At 42.3% G+C, this 21,656-nt stretch overlaps 1 protein-coding gene across 3 annotated transcripts in view; it reads left to right on the top strand.

The window, feature by feature from the left end:
* Positions 1-12: 12 nt before the first annotated feature.
* The window catches only part of dachd (dachshund d), a 146,066-nt gene continuing 124,422 nt past the window's right edge, over positions 13-21,656 (top strand). For 2 of the 3 annotated variants that reach the window (XM_019882372.1, XM_019882370.1), the window contains exon 1: positions 13-659. In XM_019882372.1, coding sequence (XP_019737931.1) covers positions 73-659 — 587 coding nt within the window. In that variant the 5' untranslated portion in view covers positions 13-72. The remainder of the gene's footprint in view (positions 660-21,656) is intronic. The other variant, XM_019882371.1, reaches the window with a different exon arrangement.

Genomic DNA, 21,656 nt, shown 5'->3' with positions numbered 1-21,656 from the left:
CCTTTGACCTTCGGCGACTCGTCCGTAACCCACCCCCCACCCCCCCTCCCCCCGTAACGTTGTAAGGTGACCATGGCCGCCGTCCCGGCTGCTCTCCTCCCGCCGAACTCTCTGGTCCCTCCGCCGCCTCCTCCTCCGCCCCAGGTCGCGTCCAGCAGCACCGGCATCAGCGCGTCCCCGCCGTCGGCCACCTCCTCTCCGTCTCCGTCCTCCTCCTCCTCGCTGCCTCCCCTGCCGGCTGCGGTGGGAGCCGCACAGACGCTCTTCCGCTCTGAGCTACTGGCCGCCGGCAGCCCGGCGGGCATCGCGGCGGCCGGCAAACCCGTCTACTCCACTCCGTCGCCCGTGGAGAACATCCCGCAGAATAATGAGTGTAAGATGGTGGAGCTGCGCGGGGCCAAGGTGGCCTCATTCACGGTGGACGGCTGCGAGCTCATCTGCCTTCCCCAGGCGTTCGACCTGTTCCTCAAGCATCTAGTGGGGGGCCTGCACACAGTCTACACTAAACTCAAGAGGCTGGAGATCACGCCGGTGGTGTGCAACGTGGAGCAAGTCCGAATCCTCCGCGGGCTCGGTGCGATCCAGCCCGGCGTCAACCGGTGCAAGCTCATCTCCAGGAAGGACTTCGAGACGCTCTACAACGACTGCACTAACGCCAGGTGAGTGAAAGAAATGTGTGTGTGTATGTATTTGTGTGTGAGTGCGTGTGTGTGTGCGCGCGCGCGCGCAGCGGGATGGAGGTCCACTGTGGTCCGCGCTTCTTGCGCGTAAAGCGCACGGAATTCCGTTTTAGTGCGTAAATTGCAGGATATTAAAACGTTGTTGTGAGTGCCAAAGTGTTTGAAGCGTGCGTAAAAGTTCAGACATCCAGGGAGGGTCAGAAAAAAAGCTTGACATAAAAGTTATGTCCCGACCAAAAAAAAGGTCACTTTAGGGATTAATTCAAGAGCATTTAATTGGTGACAGTCATTTTAAGCCCTCAATGGGAGCTTCAATTTAATTGTGGTGTGTTTGTTTATATATATATATATATAGCGTACACAAAACCAAATCGCACACATGTAGGCATGCAAGGAGATATGTCAGAGTGAAAGCGGTACACAAACAGTGCTGCGGGTGTCTGGATAGTGCCTTGCTCCAGGGCACATCTACAGTAGCGTAGAAGCAGGCCAGCAACTCTCCAACAACTCGTTAACATTTTTTTATAAACGTGACCCTATCGCTCCAAAATCCAAATTCTCATAGATGAGCTCCTGCAGCCTGCAGTTAATGATCAAATTATTCAATTGATGCATTCAATTATGGTAAATCATAAATATTTTTTTTCCAGTGACACACTTTTTTTACAATCAATTTTAAAAGAAAATATATAATAGTATATATTTTTTAATTGACTGCCATGACTCCACTCCATAATAATGATTACAAATGTACCAAGTGCACATGCCAGGAATTATGATGGGAGATTAACGATCCTCAATTAAACAGCCTCCATTTGTAGAAAAGCTCACCACAGATACATTAGTGGTGCGCGCACACACACAAACACACCAGGGAGGGAATGAATCCATCATTCCATATTAGCAATCAGAATATTTTTGGATCTCCATATGTTTGAATATGACATGATTAAAAAGCCACAGATCAATAGTTGATTATTCCTGTCTCTCACACACACCGGTCAGACTGACCCTCTCACCTGTCATTGTGATTGATTCCGTATCGATCCCCCCCACCAACCGTTTCCACGGAGACGAGCAGAAAATGCAAATATGACGGGAAGGTGGCGGAATAGTTGTCAACACTTCGAGTCACTTGGTCAGCATTAAAAATGTTGACTACCGCTTAAATCACTTTGATTACCACTCACATATGTTTTATGTCAAGAAGGGAAAGCTTTGCTTAATGGAGCATTTTTGCATTATTATTATTATTTTTTAATAGAATAAAATGTTAAGCTGGAGGACCTTTTCAGATTTCATCAACATTGAATATATAGACAAAATATGTCAGTCAATCATGTTTATTATCGTATGTTATGTGCATCAGTGAGTTCCATGTTTTTCGGCAGTTTGACTTTTCTTGTTTTAGAATTTCAAAATTTGCAGATACATTTCATGCCCTTCATTAGACGACGGCGTCAATACACAGCGTCAAACATTTGACAGAATGCCCCGTGGGATACGTTGTGGTCATTTACCACCATGCATTTCGTGTTAAAATTAGGCCTTCAAAGTTATTGCTGTGTATGATCCCATGGGTCTATTGGTTGCCGAGCCCCCCCTCCCCCCGCTCTTCATATGCTTATCAGGCATTAGTCAACTATGTAAGCTAAAATGAGCAAATCTTGACACACATGCGTCACCCGCTTCCTCTGTGGTGACATAGTCGAATGCCTCTTCATGTCGACGTGTAGGTGTGTGTTTGCGCGTGTCGTTTTGGTGGATTGCTTTGGGTTAAAGGATAATGCAGTGCCTCGCGCCGCTTTAATGACGCTAAAGTGCCGAGCCATTTCGGGGCACACGGACACAGCACTGTAATTGTCTGTGAAAGCCACCAGGTCCTGCGGGTCGGTGCTGGGCTCCAAATCAATCAGTCAAGAAGAGGCCTGCCCTGCCGAGCGTCCGTGCGCCCACTTGTCCCATTTGGAGAATTACATCACGTGCAAGAGGCATCTGCTGGATAAAAGGCTTCTGTTGCTTACAATGATTTTATTTGCCGGGGATGTGTGTGCATGCGGGGGTGTGTTAGTGTTTGATTGAACTGCCGCTGACAAGATGGTCAGTTTGTGTAAACAGGTTGCCCGCCCCCACCCCTTTTTTCCCACCCGTCAGATGAAAAAGTATCTTCTGGAAATAGTCTCGCCTCCCCATCAGTTGCTGCTCTTCTTTATTTCGGCAACAATGAGGTGAATAATACTTGTGTATCGACTACAATGGGGTTGCACTATTTCACATGCAGCTATTAAGCCACCACCCCCTGCCCTCCTCCCTCTGTTCACCCCGCTTGTCTATTGTGCTAAAACAACACAGTTCAACATTGTACCATCACCGGTTGTTGCCTCTTTGAGAAATAATTTGGATTCATACAACTCGTTATGATGTTGAGCATGTTTCCAACTTTGTTTGGACGTCACTGTCCAAAAAAATGTTAATAACAAGAACGCACCTCCTTTCCTTCTCTTTTGCTTTTATCCCTGAGCACCAGGCTAAAAAAGTGTTTATGAAAAAGGGCAACAAAAAAAAAAGTATAAGGATACATGCTTTTCATTGTTTAATCTCGTGATGAGGATTGCCGTAAAGCTACTGAACTGGTTTCTGTTACAGGACGAGGCAGTCTGAGTTTTAATAACAAAATGGAGGTACTGAATAACTGTCTCAAGTTAACATCATCCTTAAATCATTTATAAATACAGTAAATAAATACCACACCCGACCGTTTGTGTGTGTGTGTGTGTGTGTGTGTGTGTGTGTGTGTGTGTGTGTGTGTGTGTGTGTGTGTGTTGGGGTTAAAAAAAACTGCTGGCAGTAATGCCACCATGTGTTGAGTTATCACAGCAAAGACGTGGCATCTGTAAAGCTGATAAGCTTTGGTGGAGCTCAGAAAAAAATCGAAGCTCATTGTAAAAACATTTATCGGAAGCCATCTTATTTACCACAACTGACACCTCTTGCAGCCCTTACCCGGTGTATGTAAAGCCGATGTTGATTTTAAACAAAATAAGATGGCGTGAAATGCTTTAACGTGAAACAGTATTTCTCAATATATCCAGGAGGGCTGACCAATTAATTCCAATGCACATGGCAATGTACGAGGATGCCATTTTAAACGCGCAGATTCTGTAATTTAAAACAAAACACTTCATTTTGGTCAGACAGTAGGCTTTATATTTTTATTTACCGGTATGTTTATTCAATATATTGATTATATGATCGCAATCGTTATATGATGGGGAGGATCACCATTAGATAATATTTCAAAATCGTTAAGTCGTCGTATACTGACCACAAGTACATACGGTAGCTAACCCCAAATGGACTCTCGGCAATCTTCACTTCCTCCCCGGGTAAAACAAATGATAGAAGACAATGGTTATTTTCCTTATGACAGATACCACTAGGTGGCGCCATATACATCTTCACTCCATCACACCCTGCCCGCAGATACGATGTGGTATCTGTAAAGCTGACGTTTAAGATTGAGTATAAACTGTAATTTAGAAAAAAAATTGAGTACTCTCAGTATCATTCCTTTAAGCTTACCCGATCTTCTCTGCCGTTTAGTACGTAAATGCTTACGGAAACTTTCTGAGCAAATGAGTTTTGCATCAACGTTCATTCAAAATGTGCCATTTTTTGGCACAAGGGGAGGTTTGTTTTTGATGTGACCTTACAACATGTGCCTTTTACGGGTGCACTGTGTTTTTGTACTTTGTAATTATTGTTAATCTTTAGGAATATCGTCATTGTTGACCCCTTGATATTCTGAAGGGCTCTCCTGCGCCTCTTTCCTTTGCCTACCACACACTAACAGGCACACACAGATCGAGGTTCAGTAATCTCCCTTACATTACGAGTGGCCCTCCAGGAGCCCCCCCCCCTGTTCCAGCTACTTGTTTTCCTTTTCATTTTCCCCGCGGTGGGATGGGAAAAAGGTTCTTATTGCCGCGTGACACTTGAACTCTCTGAAAGGTTATTATAACATAGCAGGTGGCGGTGGTGGGGAAGCGAGCTGTTTGGTGGACCTAAAGATATCGCATATCTCTCATTGGTCTGCTGTTGCTGAGAAAGGCGCAGCAATGTTGCAGTTAATTGACAATCATGGTCCCGCCTCACTCACCCTGAAGGTTAAGCACCCCAGACAGCGTCATGCGACTGGGGAAGGAGGCCCTCCTTAAATACAGTCTTTATCGCCGCGAGGCACCCACGATATTGCGACTTTCTTCACCCAAAAATTACAACCTTATTCTCATGTATATTTTGATTAGCAGATCTTAAGTCCAACACTTTTTTTTCATGAAATTGTTTTCTTGTGATACTGTTTTTTTTTTTTTCTTCTGAAACATTCAGAAACGGAGTCTCACTCTCATGATCTTTTTCTCAAAATTGTACAAGGTTATTCTAACTTAAAAATACAACAAAAAACAACAATATTACAACTTTAAAACAATGTGCACTGTTCTCATATTTGTCCTGCGTTTGTTCTTGAAATATTCAGCTTTTATTATGTCCCTAAAATTTGCAATATTTCTCATCACTTTACTGGCCAAAGTATAAGTGCTAACATTGTTACGTTATTCTCATGCGTGAATACGTGCTTGCCACGGGGTTAATAAGGGTTTCTCATCTTATGATCATTTCTTGTAATAAGATGCTTTATTCCACATGTGTCGTCTGCAAGTTGTTTTCTTGTCCCCGTGTGTGTGTGTGTGTGTGTGTGTGTGTGTGTGTGTGTGTGTGTGCGTGTGTGTTGTAGTGTCTATTAGAGGGGTCCCCGACCTTTTTGAAAGTGAGAGCCACTTCTTGTGAACTGATCACTTGAAGGTCTACCCGTTTGATACACTCTTCTAAAATAATTTTGTTCCAATAACTGTTAATTAATAATACTCACTTCTATGAAATGCTGAGGAAATCGCAATATTCCATCACTGGTGAGCTAATTTTAGAACATGCCCGCAGGCTGCTCCCATGGTCCTTGGGGGCAAACTGGTGCCTGTGGGGTCCATGTTGGTGACCCCTGATCTAACTTAACTGATTAAAAGTGTCAAGGGGTGCCAGCCCTTGCTAAATATACTTTTTCCGCTCACTCAGACCCCCCTTTTCATCAAATGCACCACATTGACATGACATCAGGCAGGCGGAGTGACCCCTATTATTGTGAGCCGCGGAAAATGTTGCTTATACTTGATTCTTACCATTTCTCTGTTCAACAAGAACATGTTTCTCATGTTATGGCTTTATTTTAATGTTAAAGCTTTTTTTTTTTTTTTTTTCAATTTGCCAACTTGACATGTTTTCACATTGTTACAACACTATCTTGCACTAGTCACAATTTGTGTTTTCCACCTTTTTTTCGAGCCAGATACGCAACACCAACATTTAATAAGAGCCACAAATCAGGTTTAAACAGACCCGGTTTTGTAAGCTTCAATCTTTCTTTTTTTGGATTTGTTTGCAAATGAGTTTTGTATTGTATTTCATTGCATTGAAGGAGCTGACCCTAGACATATGTATACATAGCACACACACACACACACACACACACACACACACACACACACACACACACACACACACACACACACACACACACACACACACACACACACTCTTTAGAAGAAAAGCAGATCACCTGCACCTCTTGCCTGGCGTCAACCTGACTCGCTTGTGCACCTTTCAAGCGTGTTTAAGCCTACACACACATGCTTACACATCTGGAAATGACGGTAATTGTTTTGTATAGCGCTCAGTGTGATCTGCCACCGAGGTTGTAAGCCCCCGCTACCACCAACAACCGGCATCCCCCCCAGCCCCCTTCTCATCCGCCGCCGTTGAGCTCCCTTATAATATATTTGTTTTCTTACAAGACGCCAATGTGTTTACAGGTACTCAGGGGAGATTTCTGGATTCCATTCAAATGCTTCTACCCGGTTAGAGTGGGTGCTGAGATACCAGTCACTCGGCAACCGCATCCAAGAGGGAGCCTGAGCGATAATAACTTCAAAAACAAGAGTGACAGATGCCTGATTAGACAGGGTAGAGTGGGGTGGGGTGGTGAGATAGTGGTACACAAAGCTGTTTCAAATCCAAATCTATCCAAGTATTTCACCTCCTTGAAAGTGAAATTGCCCGTTTTTTTTTTTAAACAGTTATGGGATGTATTCATTTTCCTTAATCCTTCAATGGAGCTCTGCTAAATTTGATTAGGTACAGTACAATTGCTCAAGTCAACTGTGCAGGTGGCAGATGGCGGCAAGGTGCGACCCCCCACCCCCCACCTTGCAAATAGTCTCCTTGAAAAATCAGAAGGGCTTTATTAACATGACATTCATCCAGTTGGAACAAGTGAACAAACATACCCCAAATAAAATCTTTTGTGTTTGGCTGCAGATTTGACTTGTTAAAAGAGGCTTTGTTTGCCGTCGTCTTAACGACGTTTGTGGCTTTGGAGGCTATTTGCATGGCTAAGATGCGTTTGCTTCATTTGCCTGCTCTCTCTCCTGCTCTTATTGGTATGAAGAGTTTTAGCGACACATGGGCAATGAGAGAGGAGTGGCAGGGAGAGCAAAAAAAGTGTCGGACAAAGAGAGTCTGCGGTTGTTGAAATTATGACTACTTCAGTTTGATCTTTTTCTTAAAAAAGGAAGGAATTTATTCTTGTCAATGTTCCTGCTTCACTGCATTTTTCTTTTAACCCATGTTGTTAATCTTCAACCTTTTCCTCCACATTGTATCACAACTTTTTCTCCCCAAATGAACACTACTCTTATATTGCTCAAACTTCTATGGAGTTTTTTTTCAACACTTTGAACGTCTCCTAATATTGCAACTTTTTTTTCCTCAGATTTTGTCATTCGCAAAGAAATCACAACTTTATTCTTGTCATGTCCTCAAAAGTTCCGACATTTTCATAATTTAATCAAATCATATTGTTTTTCTGAAAATTCAGACTTTTTCCTCAAACTGAGGTTACCACTTTATTTGCTTGTGGCATTCCATCTTTTTTTTTGATGCCAGTAATACATTTTTGGGAATAGTAGACAAAATATAAGATGACTCTTAACAGCAGTTAGTGAATCACACAAAACTCACGAGTTTCACATCAAATACCCCTCCACCCTAAGCCTCCTCCTCACCATGCGCCGCATTTAGCGAGGGTGGCGCGCGTCTCAGACGCGAGGACGCTAAACGCTACTGACAAGTTGGAGGCTGGAGATGAGATTTCCTGATTGGAGGAAAGGAAAGAGGAACACGGGCCTTGGGTCGGCACCGTCTAATATGGTCACATGGAGAAATTGATTTTCCTCTGAAATTAATTAATTTTTCATACAGCCTAAAGCTGGAGTTAAAAAAAAAAAAAAAGAGTATTTTCCCTTTTTGGAAAAGTATTGCCCAATCATATTAATGCTTTTTTTGCCCCAAGGATGAAAAGATAATTGTACAAATGCATTTGGAAATATGTATCACTGAGTATTTATGATTAAATTATGCAAATAAGCCGCTTCCCATACTTGGCGGTGCCCAGATTGTCTAATTAGGATTGATATGGCGAGGAGATGTTGGGGAGCCTGAATACAAGCATGTCCAAAAGAGCAGAAAATTGAAAATGACAAGGATGGAATCCTTAAAAAGTGTCTCGTTTGCTCTCCCACTACCCCCCTTCCTCTTTTCTGTCTAATTCGGCGTGGCCGTATCAGGAGTTAATTTTCCCCGGGTTCATTTCTCGTCTGAGCTGACAGGAAAAGGAATCCATCAGGGAGGCCATCTCAGACGGGATTCCACAAATTTCCTCCACTTGTTTTTTTTCTTTCACGGCCGCTATCGGGGATGAATCTTCTCCTGCATAAACACACAGATGTTGTTCCTCAAGAGTTACTCTTTCTTCAGCTCTCTATTCCAAACAAGCAGCTCAGCTTTAATAATGTCAGCTTATTGCAGCAAGAATCCCACAAAACGCCCCTTTGGAACATTTTTATTTATTTTTATTTTTTTGAAGGAGCTGCTCCAAATGCCGTCGATTAATAACAAATTATTACCATCATAAAGCACTTGAATGCAAGCTTTTCCATTGCAGTGAGCCTTTGTCGTTTTACCATTTTGAAAAGGAATTCACCATTTTTTTTTTTTTTTGTCAATGGTGTGTTACGCTCATTCCTAAATCACATTCTCGTCGTTTCATGCAAAGGGCCTCACTCCAAATTGTCACGAGTGAAGAAAGTAAGAGCGAATCTAATTTAAGGAGTGCACCTGAGTGAAGCGAGCACACTGACAGCAGCCAAGAGTCTGGTATGATTTTGTTAAATATCACAGTTCAGCGTCACAGTGACACATTTTTCCTGCTGTCTCTTCTTCCTCGGTTGAAGAGCGCGACACGGGATCTTACATTGAAAAAAAAAAATAAACGATTGTTATCTAATCTTTACCTGGCGCAAACTGAGAAAAGCCCCCCCGAGCTAATGACACTTGAGACTAGCGGCTCATTCTTCACACTGCTTCAAAAGCTTTCGCCCTCAGTCAATACCTTGTGATGACCAACCAAAGAAAAATGACCTTAACTCTGTTTGACGGGAAGTCTGAAGCAGACAAACACTCAATGCAGTCACTAGTGTGTGTGTGCGTGCGCGCGTGTGTGTGTATTGTGCTGGATTCAATCTCACATTGCTGAGTTGAGTCAGCAGATGAGACATTGCTTTGATTTTCAACAGAGGTACTGTTTCAGGTTTTATTGAAAAGCGCAACCATGGTATTAAAACCGTTGAGGGACCAACTTTGGAATGTGGGTAAACTTTTGGGCATCATAGCGGTTTGGGAAATTTCCCCTTTTCAGATAGTACTGATCAAACTAATTCATTAAGAGATGATTTAAAACAATTAGATTTATAGGTCATATCGAGCGGAGTGGTGGTTCCAGACATGGACGTCGATCAGCAGATTGTACCCATTCTGTCATTCAGACATAACGGGGGAGGTCCCACGTATTCTTTTGTTGTTTGACTAAGATTGGCAGTAGTGTTGTTACTTAAGGGCAGAGACAGTTTATTAAAGCATGCTCTTTAAATTTTCTTTGGCACCTGCTCTCAAGCTCCCGTTTGCACACTTCTCCAAATAAGAGGAGAAGTATGCTTGCTTCAAGCTGCTTATTTCTCCCAGTTGAAGTTTACTCTAAAACTAACACAAAACTGACACGCACCGAAATGCATTCGCCCTCCCCCCAAAAAAATCCTTCTCAAAATGCTGAAAAACATTCAATATCTGGAAAACAGGTAGGGGGGGCGGGGGGGAACAACACCCTCCCACAAAAATCACAAAACTATTTATCAATATTGGGAAATTACACTGGCAGCACAGAACGGACCTGGAGTGAACGAGATTGTGTTTGCTGTCATGTCTTATTTTGGGGATCCGATCGATGATGTCACTCAGCCGATCAGATGTGTTTACAATGTAATGTTAATATGTTGAAAAACTCTCGTTTTTTTGTTTCATTTACAATTGCTTTAAATCTAGCAATTAAAAAAAAAGTGATAACCCAAATTGTCTGATGTCAAAACAATAATTTTGCGTGTCAGCCCTACATACGTACAAGTTACTGATACTGCTGAAACAAGTATAACTGGAGCGCTTCTTCTTCCTCTTAATTGCTTTGCATCTCTTCTAGTAGACCTCTTGTATGTTATGGCACAATGTAGTACTACACTAAAGGTGCACAACTCTAAATTCATGCTTGCCTTTATGCTGCAAAAACATCACCCAAAAACAATTGCTCAAAAAATCTGCGGTAAAGCATTGGCATGAATATTGAATCGCTTTAGTGGGGGAACACTGGGGATTATTTTCCCCAAACTGTTTAGTATTCCAAACCACCTTTAACTGCACTATAACTCCTTTGTGTGACTTTGATATGCCAACAAATAACAATTCAAGTAGAACTAATTTCAATGAGAGGCGCGCCTCAATACTTTCATACATTGTAGCGGTAGACGTCTGACGATTGCATCAAAGCACATTTGCTTCACAGAGGTCCGCCCCTCGCGATCCCACTGACCCGACAGCACCTTGGCTTGATGCTGCGCGCGTCTCTGAGGACACCGCCTGTCACTCTTTAAGACGTAGGTAATAATAGCCGGGCACCGCGGCAAAGTGGCGGCGCTGGCGATTTTGAAGAAACGTCAGGGAGATGCTGACATTTGAGTCGGCGAGGGGGACAAACAAGAGCGGTGTGGCCAATAAAAAGACGACCACGGTTAATCCGGCTGGACAGAAGACGCGAGGTGCAGAAAGAAGAAGGCTGGGAGTGTCAGTGTTGGATTAAAATGTGTTGACCTGCTGTTATTGATAGCCAACTCATAACCTTCGCAGGTGTCAAGGAGCAACTGCGTTTGCGGATGACTGTGGGCGACTGCCATGAATGCAGCGACAAGTCCGCCTTATTTTCTTTAAAGTTGTGACCGAAGACATAACATGGAGCAATGTGACCCTGCTTCTAAACAATTTCGGTTGTGTGTTAACCATCAAACGACCAGCTCAAATCACCTACTTCCAGTGGTCTATAATACCGGTGGGCAAGTCAGGACACCTGGTGACTCAAAACATCTGCAGGTGCCATCAAGGAGCGACTATAGTTTGGGGAGCGCAGCAAAAAAGGCCGCCTCATTCTCTTTGAAGTGGCATCGATTTAAAGGAGACTTTCTCTACACAATTTAAAGCAGTTCCCAGGTTTCCGACATTCTTCCATCAAAATACACCAAGGATAATCAGAGCATATTTGACATTGACAACACTTTTCTAGGATGTCATGACCAAGCCACGGGGGCTCAGATTTTTATTTACTTTTTTTTTTTTTTTTTTTTAAGCAACCAGCAGCAAATGTATTGTCATTCACTTATCTGTTAGCTATTGCTAATTGTTTGCTAACACTGCAGCTGTGCTTAACCTTTGGCTTTGACAGAGTGCCTTAGTGTACTGTCGTCCCGCAGAAGAACTACAACAACCAAGTTGTGGCTGTGGAAATTCAGTGCTTTCGCGGTTGTGATGTAATTATCCCAATCTCATTAACTTTGCATGATGTTCCATCCATTCATCCATCCATTTTCCTGTATAAGAAAAACAAAAACGGCCAAAAAAAAGCAGATTTTTGTTGATTTTAAAATAGGTAATTTCAGCCAATATAATTGGGCCTTAATAGAGCGTCTTGTGAGAAAGCCTTTTATTTTACAAGGTCATGCAAGATTGAAATGATACGTTTGTGGCATAACGTTCCCCCATGTAAAAAAAAAAAATTATAGTACAGTTGAGAGTTGTCGTGTAGGCAGTTAGTGGAAAAAAAAATTGTGTGGCAGGGCTGGGCCACTATTATTAAACACTAGCTTGTAATAGGTACAACGGCATGCTTCTGACTTTGTGGCGATAATTTTTGTGATGGTCCTTTTCAGTTCCCAGCAAGTCCTGTGACAGGCATGCTTGGATGAATTTGGTGTGGAAAGAGTTCTTTCCTTCCTAAAATGGGCATGTGTTCTCATTCTTTTGTCGACCTACTAACACGAGCTCAGTTTAAATTGAAACAGTTAAGTGCATCTCATCTCCAAATCAGCAAGTTGCGTCCACGCGACCACTTTCAAGCCTCGAGCGTCTGAAAAGTAACTTTTTTTTTTTTTTTTTTGGTCATTCCATAACGGTGAGGCAAATAATTACACGGCGTGACGCCTCCTCTATGGAAATCAACACGGCTCATGGTAATAAAGTGGCCCTGGGCTGGGACGACGCGTCCACATACATTAACCCCGGCGCGGCTCACACATTTGCAGCGCACGAGCGGGCGAGGTAGTGTGAAAGTGGGAGAGTTCACATGTGAATGCTCTTGTGTGAAAAGCAGGATGAATTGAGTCAAGCTGACATAGCATGCCAATACGCTTTGTCTCATTCCCAATGCTGTATTCATTTGTGGTGCTCACACATTTATTGCATGATTGACAATTATGAGAGGCTGACCTACTTCTTTGTGTGGATTTTTTTTCATGGCTTGCCTTTGCTTTCTTTCTTGTGTGCATTGTATAGTGTGCGTGTGAGACGTTCAGACCAAGGGATATGCTCCGCCTGGACTTTGTATTGAAAGTATTTTTTCTCAGAATGGCTTCATATATTTTGCATCGAATTGCGTCATCCACTCTGTGTTGAGAAAAAAACGGAATTTGCTACTCCCATAAGCAATGTGAGGTGTTCACGTGAATCACTATTAAGTGCTTTTTTTTTTTTTTTTTTTTTTATGAATGAAAAACAACAAAAACTCAGGAGAAAAAAAATATTGTAGAACTTATGTTGAACTATGCCGCTTTATTTACATTTACGAAACTGGCTTTCCCATAAGAAATGATGCAAATAGAAATAATCCAGTCAAACAGTCATAACCTTTTATGAGCTCTGCAGGCCAAGTAACAGTAATACAAGTGCAAAAAGAAGTCAACCTTTGCAAAAACACTAAAATACTTAGGTCGTCTAATTTTGAAGTTCAAAGTGAGGGAGGATGCAAATTGTCGACTGATGGACCACATGGCTAATTTGCATAAAATCGAGCTTGTGCTATCTTCTGCAAATTATGTTGAGAGGAGGCATACGATGTTCCCCTACTATATTATATTTCATGTGTGTATCACACAATGTTTAGGTGTTTGTGTTTTTTTTTTTTGTGGTTATGACAGGATCCTTTCTGTCATGTCTTCTCATTTGGGAAAGGAGAGCCACAGTCTCTGATGGACTTTTCATCAATTTATTGAGAGTCAGGAGAATAAAAAGATATGCACAGTAAAACACATGCAGTAGCTGCTGTTGACCACAGCTCACACCCAGACACTCGCAGGCAGACTCACCACACCAAGCCACACCTCTGAAAGGCACATATCGAACATACCGACACCACGATATGTAAAGTATTGTTTACACATTGAAGAATTGCTGTTTTTGTTTTCTGTTTAAATGTATTACCAATGTGTTTTAAAAATGGGTTTTGTTTTATGCTCTATGTTATTTTCCATTTATGTGGACATAACCCAATGTAGAATCATTGTTTTTGGCTTGATCAACCAAATCATAGAAACACTGTTTTTTTTTCTTTTCATAGTGGTGGCTTGTCAGGGAAAGACTTCATTTAAATCTGCCATTGCCTCATTCCCTTATCCCTTTATGGCTCATTCTACCTGTGTATTGTGCCCAGTCGAGCTTGGATCACTTACGAGTGTCGAGGAGAGCAAGATACCTCCTGGGAACGCCGCTTGACTGGGCCCGGCAAATGATACAAGGCGGGCTTTAGCCAGGAGTTAATATCCTGCAAAATTGTCCCACGCAGTCCTAGTGGCAGAACGGCGATGATTAAATGACACAAGCATATCAAAAACATTTTTCGCAGGCTAGTGGATCTGAAGTGTCTCCCAAGGTTACCGTCAGAAAAATATAGTTGGAAGTTGTAATGGTCATAATTGGAATAAACGAGTGTGGCACTGTGTATAATGTATTATTTCATACAGTATCAGTACAACTGGATCAAAATTCATATTGTCGCTCTCTGATGTTGCACTTGGTGACAGTTTTGACAGCTTTGGCTTGATTTTTATGATCAGGTTTGGGAGACTCAATTATATATTTCTCATTTATTTATTGTTTGGCCTTTACCAGTTACACGAAATAAATATTGCCATGTTTTGTACATTACATGTGGGGGAAAAAAAATAACATTGTTTTGCATCATCTTACATGATACATCATTGTTACAATTGGATCAAGTATTGATATTGTCTCTTTTCAATGTCAACCTTCATGGCAATTTAGAATGTTGTTTCCCCCTATGAGGTTTCTACCATTTCATGCACCCTTTCATGATAAGCTGTCCACTGGAGTAACCGCTTTCCCTAAAAGGGTTAAATATGCTTATACAAAATATTAATTTCGAAAACATCAGATTTTTCATTCTTATGTTCCAATGTCTAAATTCCGATTTCTTTAAATCATGACTGCAAGTTTTCCTTTCGTCAGATTTTGGGTGATATATTGAGTGGGATAAAATATTGATAACACACTAAATCACATTGTTTTCTCTTGTGACATCAATTCAGCTGGATCAAATTTCCATCTTGTTGACTGATGTTACACTTAGTGCCTATAAACAGAAAAAAACCCAAAACATTTTTTAAAGTTAAAAAAAAACATTTTTGAAAGTCAAAAAGCTTTTTATCAAACTTTTGTTGTTGAATTTTGGTGTGTCATTTACATCAACTGTGTCACACATTAGGTGCTAGAGAATAAAAAAAAAAATCAGAACCCCATCTTACTCAATTCCCATTCCAATCAAGCACAATTTTCTTCCAATATATCAACTCACCAACAATCATTTTATCGTGATTTATCCGTATTATTGGAAAACTACAGCAATCATGTCACTTTAGTTTTCTGCTGATACAATACATCAATTATCCTGCAGTCGAAGTATTGCGATAGCATCTGTGTAGTTGTTCAGATATTGTGGTAATGTCATTTATAGCGAGTTACTCTGCATTTCTCATCCATTTCACACATTTGCTTTATTCTAATATATCTCTTATATTGCTGCAAGGTGATACTCACGCTGTCACACATTGTGGTATCAGGAGTTACTCTGCAAGTCTTATTTCTACTTAGTGTCGCATGACTCACACCAACAATCCCTCTTAAGGATGCCTTTTCATTGAGCTTGCTTTGAAGCTGCTATTAATGAAGATGGAGGTGATCAATTACTTTTGCAAGAGCATGCCACGCTTTGTTTTAAAGCACATGAAAGACGGCGTAATAAACCCAAAAGGTCCTTCTATAGTTATCAAATGGGCTTTTTTTTTTGTTCCTCCCCCTGCTGACCTTTCAAGAAGCCACGCTAGGAAGTGGAGACAATGCAAAGAAATACAGATCGCGTTTCGGACATCAAACCCTTCTTTGTGCGGTTTATTTGCCCTGGGGAAAGAAAAAAAAACGACCCGTTATTTGAACACAGGAACAATAAAAAGAATGAACCGCTCACATCAAGCAAAGTTTATGTTACGCAGTGGCGGATACAGTCAGCCCCCCCCCCCCCTTATCTGATGCTCACAGCAGAGGTGGAGTCGGTGCGAGTGTACTTGTGTTCATCCACCACTAAGCTCGCCCGTGTGTTTGAGCGTCTGTAAACATTCACTATTTGTGTTGATGTCGACAGCTGTGCCATTTCCTGTTCCTGTTGTTGCAGGCTCCATACAGCAACTTTGTTCAAAAAGACAGAAGTAGAGGCAGGGACAAGACAAGCTGTGGAACATGGCATTATCACCATTTATTTACATTTCCATCCATCCATTTTCCGATTCGCTTATCCTCACAAGGGTCGCGGGGATGCTGGAGCCTATCCCAGTGGTCTTCGGGCAGTAGGCAGGGGACACCCTGAACCGGTTGCCAGCCAATCGCAGGGCACACAGAGACCAACAACCATCCGCGCTCACACTCACACTGAGAGACAATTTTGAGTGTTCAATCAGCCTGCCATGCATGTTTTTGGAATGTGGGAGGAAACCGGAGTGCCTGGAGAAAACCCACGCAGGCCCGAGGAGAGCATGCAAACTACACACAGGGAGGCCGGAGCTGGAATTGAACCTGGTACCTCTGCACTGTGAGGTCGACGCGCTAACCACTGGACGATCGGGCTGTCTATTTACATTTCATATGTATTTATTTATTTTTTTTAAATTAGTCATACAAATAAAAGTGCTGGATTAACTAAAAAAAAAATCTGTTCAATTTGCATATTAATACCTGAATCTAAACTACAGTCGATTTTCAACATTAAACATTTGCAAAAAACAGTCCATATGCTGAAAGCTTGACGATATGCTTCTTAGTGTGTTAGCTCATATCATCGTCTTCAAAATTAGCTGATCAATGTGCGGGCAAAATTGGAGAAAATGTACAGACAATGAAATCCATTTTCATGCCCGGTGCAAGTCTGGCGTGGTATAAATCTGTGCATTATCGTGCTCGACTACATTTTGGTATTTTTGCAGACCTGTGCAAGCCTGTGCAGTGGGGCACATCAAAAGAAACAAAAAAGGCATTTTGCACAGTTGTGTGCGTGAACACAGCCAACTTGATTCGCAGCCAATTGAAGGAGCTCTTACATTCCTTTTTAAGTGCTGCATGGAAGAGGTGCACTGATCGTCCTTGATATGGTGAATGAATATGTTGGACCCCAAGACGTCTGGTATTAAAAGGCATCAATTAAGGCCCCGGGCCTTTTGATTTGCTTGCCAGCAATAATGATGAATGTTTCTTCCAAAGCATTTAAAATTTCCACCCAGAAGTTGAATCTTCCCTTATAATTGACGGTAAATAACAACTATAGTTGTAGCCTATGAGTTTTTTTTCTGTACACCAGCTCATAACTCGGTTTACTCGTAGTATAATTTCCACCTTGAAATTTAAGGCCGTTGAGCGTTCGTTGCCTTCCTCTCTAAAAGTCACCACTTTGTAATGCTTGATGTGTTTAATAAACAAATATAGCCTTTATTGCATGAAAACATAAAACAGAATGAAAGTGAATATAAAGAAATAAACTGGTTTACTTACTATATCGTTGGCGTCAGGCCGAACCCTCCCGTGTACAAATTTGGTGAATTTGACAATTTTTCACAAATACTATTGGTGAGTCCACATATGTGTGTGATATGTATTTATTAATTATTATTATTATTATATTATTATTATTATTTATTTTTTTTACAAATCAATGACCAATCTGAAGTGCTGGAGTATGTCTTGCACACTTTGACGATGCAATGTGAATGGTGAAACAAACATGCCTTTTTTGGGGTCTCCTGAGAAGTGATGATGCCAGCCATCTCTACTAAGTGTCTGAGTTACCTAGTGAGTGAGTCTGGTTGTGCGAGTTGTGTCAACGCTGACAGTAGCTCTCAAGTGTTTTCATTTTATGTTTGTGTATTTAACAATTGGTCCCGTTCAGTAAATAGCTGAAAGTTCATTGGCAACTGTGGCTCCCCTTGCCCACATGTGATGACATTACTATACCTTCATTACTTTTTTCACTTTACTCGGATGGCAGAATATCAGACATGCTTGAAAACCGCCTTTGTCCACCAACTCTGTCGTAATTAATGGCACACACTAAACCATATGTGGATGAAAGACTTCAAGACAGTGGTTGCTAATGACATTCGAAAGTTGCATTTTTAAAACTGGCCTCCTATGCCCAGAAATGCCATCCACAGACTGGCTGACTGCAGTGAGAAAGTAATCATGCTCTTGGATGTGGAATGTTATCAGGATGCGTGATGGCACCCTGCATTCCTGCCATTCTTCTCCACATTCCTCAGGAGAACGTTGGAGTGTCACTGCCTGCGGAACCTCGAGAGGCCCAATCTGAGTCCCTGCTGGGGCCCGGCCTGTTGACAGTTCCTTGGCACTGTTGGCTCAGCAGGAAGACATCAGTCGCAGGAGCGGTGATGGCTGTGGATGACAGCCGTCTGGGCAGCGGGGAAGGACGCAGTCGGAAGAGATTAGGCTTCACCCGCAGGTCACAGCGTTCCCAAGGCGGGCAGCGGGTCAGTCGTGTTAGGAATTGTTGAAAGGAAGAGGACGAAGGCTATTAAATGTGTGGGATTCATGGAATAATTGATGATACAAAATTGGTTTTGTCCCGTGTGTAGTAACATTTAATACGTTTTGTCGTAGCACATTTGAAAGATGGCACAACTATATGCTATGTTCATTGACAAATTAATATCAGAGCCTAACATGCTACATTAATGAACCTGCCAAAAAGTTTAGGGAAAATGATGAATTCATGTTAACATCTCAGAGGGGAGGCTAATTAGCTTATTGGCTCAAGTGTCATCAATAGTTTGATGATTTAACATGACTCTCTTTAATTCCGCTGGTGAAACAGGATATATCTTATCACCCCCGCCACAAAAAAATGCTTTGGTTCATTGCATTTTAAGAAATGCAACGAAAACAAAACAAACAAACAAAAAAAACTTAGCTCAAGGACCCTACCATAGACGCGGCTCAGAGAATGCATACATATGTGAGCTCGGGTAAATATTCCCAAATTTACTTGAGCGTAAACAAATACGTTCCATTCCATCTACGAGTAAAACTATGACAAAAATGCCGTGAATACTTTTTCAGTGATCTGCTTGTAACGTGTTTAAAACATGACATATCGATGACAAGTGTCAATACCTGACGTTGACATAACTGTAGTGTACTGTAGAAAACGAAACATTATATTGTGATATCTTTTTGGCTCACCTGTACTATTAAACAAGCTGCACCATCTCGAATACCTGACAGTGCGTTCTCCTAACTACCATGGTGGGGCAACATCAGGGGAGGTTGTCCATCTCCTGACGAGCGCACAGTTAATTGAAAACAATATTACTGCTTAAAAGCAATCTTCCTCATAACACCAGGGCAACCGTTTCATTGTTATATTATTTTTACGGCGGTGGGCCTCTCGCTCCGTCTCTCTCATCTGTGCTCCTGTGCTGCGCTGCCCGAGGTTTGCTCTGACAGATCCGACTAGCGCTGAACAAATCCTCACATTTATACCCCCGCCGGTATTAAACGCTCATGTAGCGCATTTGTAAGGTCGTCGGAGACCCGACGCGCTCTCATAAGTCTCCTTTAGCGGCGCTGATGGCTGGTGTCAGGCATGTCTGCTGACTGAAAGGAAACACGGGCAGATAGCGTTTGATCCGTGATGGAGATGGCTCCGCATTGGAGTCGAGCTCTGGTGATTAATAACACCGCAAAAAAAAAAAAAAGGGGGGGGGGGGTGTCATCTCTTGGACGCCCTAATGAAAGCTCTTGAATGTAACTGGAAGAGGCGATATGTTGACAGTAGTTGATGCAAATGAGGCTAAATGTGTACGTGGGGGGGGGGGGGACCTGAAAAGATCACCTCAATGTCTCTGTGACATTTGTGTAAGCAGACCTGCCGTTTACGTCGTGCCAAGCTGGCCATGACACTCTCCAGCCTTTTGTCTCAAAGTACTAACTGTATTTAATTTCACATCTTATCGTGCCAGGCTTTGTCTGTCGCCGAGTGTCTGCGCGGCAGAGGCGACCCCCGGAGATAAACTCTGTCAGGCTCTGGGGTGATTTATTAAATTCTGATTTCTGTGAAGGACTTTAATGTCGAGGGGGGAGGGGGAATGGATGGCGAAGAAGAGGAGGAGGAGGTGTGCGGGAGAAAATATGTCGCAGGTGTCTCTGCCAGCTCCGAGCTACAATTCTCTCTCCATTAGCAGTGTTCTTGGCGATAGGGAGGCTTGACGGAATGACTGAAGTGGGAATCTATATCTCCGTCTACACTGTCTGTAAAAGCTTTTGATGCACTGTTCTGTGTGTAATGTATCCACACAGAATAAGGAATTAAATTTGACCTGCAAATTTCCTGACTTCTGTGGTTGTATCAGAGGTATAATATAAACAAGGCGGACTAAAAGGTGCTGACACTGAATGGGGGTGTTGGAAAAGTGCACCTCATATTCCTAGGTCGTGTCAAAGGCGGGATGGTGTGTGTATGGCTCGTACCAACATAGTATTGAGAGTTGAAATGGAACTACACATTTCCTGGCTCGGTATTATACAGTAGCTGTAATGTACCCTCGGTAGAACAGACCCAGAAAGGGGGAGAAGAACTTGGCCCATAATTTTCCGTACAGTATAAATATTCCATGGTAGTATCAGAGGCGTAAGAGACGGGACAGTAAAGGTAAAAAAAAAAAGGCATGGAATGACGGGGTGAAGTCGGCCTGTGATTTTCAGGGCTTCCAGTGTCGTATTGGTGTCTGGATGATGGCACGGTCAAAGGTAACAACAGAGAATGGGAGGTTGAAGGCGGCCAGCAAATTTATTGGCTTCTGAGGTAGTATCAGAGGTGGGACAGCACCTGTGTGACAGATAATTACACGTAATAGGGGGTCCAAGTTGACCAGGCTTCCAAGAGCACATCTGAGGTGCAACCTGGAACTGGGGGTGTTGAAGTGGACCGGCAAATCTCCTGGTTTCGGAGGTAATAACGGGTAGGACAAGAGCTGTGTGAAAGGCACTTGCACATAACAGGGATTTGAACCTGCAACCAGAAGAAGGATAGTGGAAAGGCAAGACAAGGATATGAGGTTTAACACCTTGGATTATTTTCTCCTGGCCTGTTGTGTTGAAAGCAATTGTCTGACAAGTATTTTAGGTGTCACACAAGAAGACACTAAAAAGGCACAAAAATCCAACGGTTAAATGTCTGAAATGTCAATGTTGTGTAAACTATGTGAAAGGGGTTTTATGTTGAACTTCCCGTCTTTGTTGTGGCACTGACCTTGAATGCACCCCCCATCAATTCCACTCCACCCCGACTCCCGCCTGGGACAGCAGTATCAAGTCTCCCCCTTTTTGGACTGCAGACAGCCACTTGAGTGCAGCTCGCTTTCACGGGGGTCTCGACACAGCTAAGGTTTATATTTTAATGCTAATCTTCCTTACGACACCTGCACGGGGTGCTAACCAAATCGATTAGGTAAATCCTGTAACCCTGTTGGCCTCACGTATTTGAATAAAACCCAATGTTCAGGCGGGACACTACTCTGTAAGATTAACAGACTTTAGGGGAAATGCTTTTAATTTATTTTATGTTCAACTCCATGGATTGCACTTATTCATATCACAGTTATTCAAATATATATACATTACTCTTAAAATGTTTGGGATATTTAGCTTTTGGGTGAAATTTCAGGACGAGCCTAAAATGCATTCAAACCTTTACAGGTGAATTTAAATTAAACGTGCCTGGAGTTGAATGGCATGCATCATCCAGTTTCTCAGGGCATTGTTCACAATGCATTGGTCATCAGCATAGAATGTGTCCACTTCTATACA

Source organism: Hippocampus comes, unplaced genomic scaffold, assembly GCF_001891065.2.
Source record: "Hippocampus comes isolate QL1 unplaced genomic scaffold, H_comes_QL1_v1.1 scaffold111, whole genome shotgun sequence".
In the NCBI taxonomy this organism is placed as follows: domain Eukaryota; kingdom Metazoa; phylum Chordata; class Actinopteri; order Syngnathiformes; family Syngnathidae; genus Hippocampus; species Hippocampus comes.
This window is presented reverse-complemented; position numbering and strand designations above follow the sequence as displayed.